This window comes from Gastrolobium bilobum, unplaced genomic scaffold (assembly GCF_033153095.1).
Source record: "Gastrolobium bilobum isolate Gb01-03AN ecotype WA unplaced genomic scaffold, APGP_CSIRO_Gbil_v1 utg7979, whole genome shotgun sequence".
NCBI classification, from domain to species: Eukaryota; Viridiplantae; Streptophyta; class Magnoliopsida; order Fabales; family Fabaceae; genus Gastrolobium; species Gastrolobium bilobum.
The window spans coordinates 16,426-24,568 of record NW_026895211.1 but is presented as its reverse complement, the minus strand read 5'-3'; the positions used below and the strand labels follow the sequence as shown (position 1 = coordinate 24,568).

The window sequence follows — 8,143 nt, the reverse complement described above, 5'->3', positions numbered from 1 at the left end:
TTGTAATATTGTCTTACATTTAACCGTGTTAACTACGAATACGTCTAATTTATAAAATATTAAGAATTAAATTAGTTTATACATGTGCGATGATTAAATTTTTTATTTAAACTTTTAGAAACATATATTTAACATCATTAAGTCCCACTGGGTTCTCTACCAAAAGAAAAAAAGTCCCACTGGGTTATGTATATAAAAAAAAAGAAGTCCCACTAGGTTATGGTAGAGGACATTAACAATTAACTCATTTAATCAAAACAGCGAACCGTAGCAGCCCCTTGACGACGAACTCAGTCATAAATGGCTAAATTCCCCATACTTGCTTTACGTGACAGCTACGGATCATTGAATATTCAAGCCTCAATGCCTATATATAGCTACGCAAGTTAAAACCCATACTTCACAAGCAACCTCTGAAAACAAGAACTCATCACTATTCACCAACAATGACGATCACCCGTGTTGCTCTCTGCCTTTGCTTTGCATTCCTCTTCAATGGTATATTTCAATTACATTTTCCATTCTCTTATTCTCTTTATCATAGACATTAACGCATTATAAGTTATCACATGTATTTATATATGTAACAAAATATATACATTCCTCATGTTAATGGTACACAAGTATGGGAATAGATTTTGTCTTATTTGATGTGACCATGTTATGTAACAAGATCCTAACCATTCATGAGCATATTAGTCAATAGTAATGAGAAATGAAGAAAGAAATAATATCGGAATGTAACATGACAAAATCATCAATGTTGATTTGGCCATAAATAATTATAATACTATCACACGACATGGTCGTGTTAAATAACATATGAGATGATTTATTCCTTAAGTGTAGGTTAATGTTTACTCACATTACTTTATAAGGTGTAAAATTTGTCAATTTTGAAATCTATACATGACTTGATTCATCAAATCCCAACTCACAGTTTATCATTTTGGTTTTGCATACAGTGGCTCAAGGAGCCAAGGTTACTTTCAGAAACAATTGCCCATACACAGTATGGCCAGGAACCCTAACCGGCGACCAGAAGCCTCAACTATCAACAACAGGTTTCGAGTTGGCAACGGGAGCATCCAACTCCGTGGACCTCCCCTCACCATGGTCAGGTAGGTTTTGGGCTAGGACGGGATGTTCGAACAACAACGGAAAGTTCAGTTGTGCCACTGCCGATTGTGCCTCCGGTCGAGTAGCATGCAATGGTGCCGGTGCAATCCCTCCAGCAACTTTGGTAGAAATTACAGTAGCATCAAATGGAGGTCAAGATTTCTATGACGTGAGTAACGTGGACGGGTTCAACGTGCCCATGTCGGTGACCCCACAAGGTGGGAGCGGTGAATGCAAAACCTCAAGCTGCCCTAACAACATCAACAATGTGTGCCCTGCGGAGCTCCAAATGAAAGGTTCTGATGGAAGCGCGATTGCTTGCAAGAGTGCTTGTTTGGCTTTAAACCAACCTCAGTATTGTTGCACTGGTGCTTTCAACACACCAGAGAAATGTCCATCAACAAAATACTCTGACATTTTCAAGCAGCAATGTCCTGATGCTTATAGCTACGCATATGATGACAAGACTAGCACCTTTACTTGCTTCTCCAAACCTGACTATGCCATCACATTCTGCCCTTGAAGTCCTCCATCGATGCATAATAGACTTTGTCGTGCCTCACAAAAAAATAAATGCGTATTTCAATATATAATACTATTATGATCCACACAATATGAATAAAAAAATCACGTGCTTTCAGTGATTGTATTGACTCATTATCTAATAAAGTTTTATTATTTTACTTTTTTTGTCTGTGATTAAATTGGAGTGGTGTGTTTGTTTTTGCTCTTTACCTTCATTACTCTTTCATATATTATGATCTTATACCCTCTCCAAATGACTGACATATCCAAGGCAAGAGCTGCAAATTATTTAATTTGATGGTCTCGGTGACCAATATTGCAGCTAGTAGTAACTATTCAAATTATAATTCATGCTGAGAAAAAGAATTAAGTAAAACAAATGTAGAGAAAAGTTTAAAAATCGCCCTATGGTTTTTTTTAGAGTCACTTATCCCCGTATGGTTTTTTTTATCATGGTTTTTTCAATGCAATCCATCTTTTAACTATGTTAAAAATTAAATTAAACCCTACTTTTTTCCTTGTAAAAAGAGTCATTGTAAAGATAAGAATTTTACACTACAATGTTATTTTTTTCATCCAACTCTAATTGCTTTCTAAAATTTATATCAAAATATCAAAAAACTTTTCATCCCAACAATGTTGAGAGAAAAATTACAATGAAAGTTATAAGTTACTAACTAATTTCGATTTTCCAATAAAATAATATTCATAAAAACTGATAGCAAGAATGAACGATCAATTTAGAACTATTATATTTATTCTCACGAATTCATGTATCTTTAATAAAATTAACTTGACTTGATTTTGATAAATGTATTAGTATCTTAAATTTAGATAAAATTAAATACTATTTAAGTAATCAATTTATATGTAAATATAATTTTATTCAGGGTTCAAAAATTAAAATGAAAAAAAAGTGAGCCAGAGATAGGTAACATAGAAAATAAAAATGTTGGAAAATGCTAATATATTAAGGATTAGATTGGTTTATTGACATACAGTACTCGTTAGCGCTATACTCAAAGCTATGAGTAAATACGCATAAATGAAAAGCGAAATTGATCACAAATAAAACAGAAAAATCTGAAAAAAATTCAAATAAATAAGGAGTATATGAAGTTAAAAGAGAGAGTTCAATTTAAGTTAAATAATTATACATATTTTAAATGGAGTTAAGGGTTTGAACATGTAATATTGTATGTCTTAGTATTATAATAAAATACCATGGTTTTTTTCCAAGATCAGGGTAAATATTATGGGACCCACCAATATTTATAACAAAAATGTCTTTAATTACAACATGTTGGATTTGTGCCATCATGTCACGCATGGTGTAAGAAAACGCACTACTAAATTAGGAATTTAAAAAGTTAAATACGATGTTAATAAATAATTACATAATTGACATAGGAAAATTAAGAGAAAATAATAATAATAATTAAGATTAGGTCATTTTTCGAAAGAAAAGTGCAAATATTGGGTATTTCATGGCATAAATGCGTACTGGTGAAGTGTCTCGAAAAATTAAAATTAAAATATGATAATTCTTACAAAAATTTCTAGGTTAAGAATATAAAATTTGAAAGAAAAATAAAGAAAGGAGCTATTAGAATAAATATTGTCATATTCAAGGAAGCACAGACACTTGTAAAAACAGGGAGAGTCGTGTCCGACACGCTCCGACACGTTCCGACACGCTTCGACACGGTGTCGGACACGCGGTCAACTTTTTTCGACACGTTGACCATTCCGACACGCGAATTTGACCGTGTCCGACACGGTCAAATGACATTTTCGTAATTTTTTAAATTTTTTTTAAATTTTTTTTTAAAATTAGAATATATTAATAAAGCTTCCACCTGATCATATCAATTTTATTTTTTTGTCTTTTTTCCCTTAAGTAGATAAGAGATCATCTCAGCATCATTGTTGTCAATTCTTATCACGCTCTTGTTGTATCTCCTTCTCTCTGAACTCTCTCTCTAATATGATTTGATCTCTCTATATGATATTATATCTTTTTCTCATCCCAGTTCTTATTTTTTTTTATTAAAGCTTCCATCTTTATAACGTGTTGATGGGTATTATTAATTTAGTTTCACTTTTTTGTTAAATTATTAAATATTAAATGAAATATACACTATATAAATTAAAAATATTATTTAATATTAAAACGTGTCCCAACGTGTCGAAATCCATAATTTTTTAGGATTGACGTGTCGGAGTATCGTGTCGTGTCGTGTCACGTGTCGCGTATCGTGTCGATGCTACATAGGTCATATTAGTGAGCAGTGTTCTTTAAATGACAATAACCTTATTCCTCCTTTATTTACTAACACTCCTTCATAGACCCATTTCTTTCCCTAAACCTTAGCACACTTTGTTTTCCTCTCCATGCCTTCTTTTTCTCCACCTTGTGAAATCATCAAAAGTATTCACTTTCTTCATCTCTCTTCCATGGAAATCCTTTAAACACTTGGGAGCTTGTGATTAATGTTACAAAAAACCCATTCTTGGGGTATTCAGGGTTCTGTTATGGGGAGTTGTGGGGCTGTCCTCTTTGGTTTAGGGTATAGGAACCATTGTTGCACTCTTATGAGGGGTAGTCCTCACAATATCCATTGTTGCAGTGACTAGAAGTATCTTCAGAGCCCTCAAAGTTTCCTATTTTCTCTGTTTTTAAGAGCCTCAAGGTAACCATATACCCTTTTCTTTGCATTTTTTTTTATTTTATGAAAATGGCTTGTTTTGAGTAATCAAAAGGGAAACTTTAATGATTTGAGTTGAGAGTTTTTAATCTAAATATAATAAAGTTAATTGAACTTCTTTAAGTGGGTATATCGAAGTTAGAACCCTTGGGAAGCCATGGAAATAGGGATTATACAGAAAAAAATGCAATTTTTCTCCATTCTGTCGTGGGGGAATCGATTCCCAGTCTGGGAGAATCGATTCCGGCTGGGAAAAAATGACAACAACACATTAGTTTAGTAAAATCGCGTTATCTCGAGCTACAAAGCTCCAAATTAAGTGATATTTGAACCTTTTTGAAGTTAACACATAGGTCTACAAACTTGTAAAATTTAAGATCCATTGGATAAGTGGATTGATTGCGGTTTGATTTTTAAGTTGCTGCCTTTAAGAAGCCGACAGTGGCTCAAGGAGCCAAGGTTACTTTAAGAAATAATTGCCCATACACAGTATGGCCAGGAACCCTAACTGGCGACCAGAAGCCTCAGCTGTCAACAACATGTTTCGAGTTGGCAACGGGAGCATCCAACTCTGTGGACCTCCCCTCACCATGGTCAGGTAGGTTTTGGGCTAGGACGAGGTGTTCGAACAACAACGAAAAGTTTAGTTGTGCACCGCCGATTGTGCGTTGGGATGCAACGGTGCCAGGGCAATCCCACCAGCAACTTTGGTAGAAATTACGATAGCATCAAATGGAGGTCAAGATTTCTACGATGTAAGCAACGTGGACGGGTTCAACGTGCCCATTTCGGTGACCCCACAAGGTGGGAGTGGTCAATGCAAAACCTCAAGCTGCCCTAACAACATCAACAATGTGTGCCCTACGGAGCTCCAAATGAAAGGTTCTGATGGAAGCGCGATTGCATGCAAGAGTGCTTGTTTGGCTTTCAACCAGCCTCAGTATTGTTGCACTGGTGATTTCAACACAGCAGAGAAATGTCCACCAACAAAATACTCTGACATTTTCAAGCAGCAATGTCCTGATGCTTATTGCTACGCATATGATGACAAGACTAGCACCTTTACTTGCTTCTCCAATCCTGACTATGCCATCACATTCTACCCTTGAAGTCCTCCATCGCTACATAATAGACTTTGTCAAGCCGCATAAAAAAATAAGTGCATACTGCAATATATAATACTATTATGAGCCACACAATATGAATAAAAAAATCACGTGCTTTTGGTGATTGGGTTGAATCATCATCCAATAAAGTTTTATTTTATACTTCTTTTTGTCTGTGTGATTAAATTTGAGTGGTGTGTTTGTTTTTTCTCTTTACCTTCGTTATTCTTTCATTATGATCTTGTACCCTCTCCAAATGACTGACATATCCAAGGCAAGAGCTGCAAATTATTTAATTTGTGGTGAGAAAAAAAAGTAGAGAAACATTTTTTTTATCATGGTTTTTACAATTCAATCCACCTTCTAAGCATGTTACAAATTAAATTAAATGCTTGATTTTATGCTTATAAAAAGAATCGTTGTAGAGATAAAAATTATATACCGCAATGTTAGTTTTTTTCATCCAACTCTAATTGTTTTCTAAGATTTATATCAAACTGTCATGAGAGAAAAATTACAATGAAAATTATAAGTTAGGAACTAATTATGATCTTTCAAGAAGATAATATTCACAACATTATATAAAGACTTCCATGATGCATTGAAGAATATTACCATAGCTAGCAGTATGGGTGATATGAGTTTCTTGCTGGAATATGCTTTGTTGTGCTTTTATGAAAATGATATATATGCATTGATATATGCCTGAGATATGTGAATATACATGTTGATGTAATGTATGGATGTGATGTTGGGTACTTACACGATCAGGCAGCAACCATGGTGTGTAGTATACCTGTTGATATAATGTATAGATGTGATGTTAGTACTTGTACGATCAGCAGCAACCTTGGTGTGCAAGGCATGAGGCAGTATCCCTCATGTTCGGTAGGTAGCAGACGTTCATAAACCCTATTGTAACATCCCGGAACGGAAGCGGTGTGCAAGGCATGATGCATCTACTTTTCGGTAGCCCGAAACGGAAGAGCTCCATAGTTAAGCGTGCTTGACTTGGAGCAATTCTGGGATGGGTGATCTCGTGGGAAGTTTTCCCAGGAAGTGTGCGAGTGAGGATAAAGCATGTTGAAAAGTCCAGTGTTAGTGTGTGGGGATAGTCATTGATTCTTGAAGCGGCCGGGCGTTACAAGTGGTATCGTAACACCCCGTGTATATCCGGTTTGTTAACATGTCATCGTATTAAGCCACGCTTAATTAAAAATGCAGAATAACTTTTTACTTTCAATTATGACGCCATTATCCTTAGCCAAGTTGATTACTTAATCATTTTCATAAAAACATCGCTTGTATGTAAATTGCAAAAGACAGCTATCTACATTGAATAACCTCGTATATAATAAGTGAGTATCTAAGTCACGGAACTACAACACGTAGACTGGACATAATCCTGATACAATTATACAACTCGAATCTAAAAGCATAAAGTCAAGTCAATGTGGCATGGACAATCCCCATACTCACCAAATAAGGCACAAGGCCAACAAGTCTCACCACAACATCATAATAATGAAGGCAGTAAATCAGAATAACAGCCAGTCATATCAGCATAACATCAAACACCTCAACTCAGCTCCGGCCTCTTGCCGCCCGAGGTCTCAACCCCAGGGTTACCTGAACCTGAAAATGGTGCCCCAAACATGGGGTGAGATCTCTAAACAGAAATCTCAGTAAGGCAAGGGGTCCTCAAGGATCTTCCACCCTAAGCTCACTTACATGTGCAATATAAGTTCCAAAAGCAGTGCAATGCAGCAGATAATCATGTCATGTGTGTTATAACTAATCTACTGGCCAGAGAGATGCAAGAATACGTCTATTACCCACGCCGTACGCGCCCATGCCGTACCTGCCCTCAGGATCACATCCCGTCTAGACGAACACCACATACATATCATAAGGCATTTGCACTTAACAGCTCAATAGCATTTCAATAAAATAATACATGAAAACACATCATGCATATAAACCATCCCCCCATGGGATCTGGTGGAACCAACAATGGCTAAACTGAGGACACAAAAGCTTATCTTGCAAGCTAACTATCCAAGCCAAGAGTCCAACCAAGCTCAAAGTCTACACACAGCACGATCACAATCTGTTTGGACCAATAATAATATCAATATACATGCTCTACAAGAAAACGACATAAAGACAACGCCTTTCCTTTATGTTTCATGTCTTTAGGCTTCTCACAAAGCCATAAGCCCTTAATCACTTAGATTCTGACTTAGGTTATTTATTACAGAAGTTCACATTAACTAATCATGGGTCCACAAACCCAAAATAGCATTATGTATGAACAGTACCGTTACTGTTCTCGAAAACCCAAAATATCTGAATATTTGTCGAGGCCATATCTGGATATCAATATCCGGATATCCATATCCGGATATTTCGCGACATATCCCTTCCAAGGTTCCATTTTTAACACTTCTAAACGTTAAAGCATGCATCTTTGAACCCCTCTAGGTCAGTTATCATGTTGGTTACTTGTTTATCTTATTAAACATGTCAATACTCCACTTTTACCCATTAAAACTCATGATCAAAGTGATGGTGCTTACCACCAAGGCTCAAAACAAAAATGGGGTGGCTCTTGGAGCTCACAAGTCAGCTCCAACTTCTGACTTCAAGTGTTCACGAAAATAGCACCCCAAGATGGGTCCTTTC

At 36.0% G+C, this 8,143-nt stretch overlaps 1 protein-coding gene and 1 pseudogene across 1 annotated transcript; both read left to right on the top strand.

Annotated features, from left to right (window-relative positions):
- Positions 1-446: 446 nt before the first annotated feature.
- LOC133299997 (thaumatin-like protein 1b) lies at positions 447-1,643 on the top strand. The gene is made up of 2 exons (XM_061499493.1): positions 447-498; positions 966-1,643. Exons 1-2 carry the CDS (start codon positions 447-449, stop codon positions 1,640-1,642), a joined length of 729 nt encoding a protein of 242 aa, XP_061355477.1. The 3' UTR covers position 1,643.
- A 2,739-nt stretch (positions 1,644-4,382) lies between these two features.
- Positions 4,383-5,461, top strand: LOC133299990 (thaumatin-like protein 1b; annotated as a pseudogene).
- Positions 5,462-8,143: the final 2,682 nt, after the last annotated feature.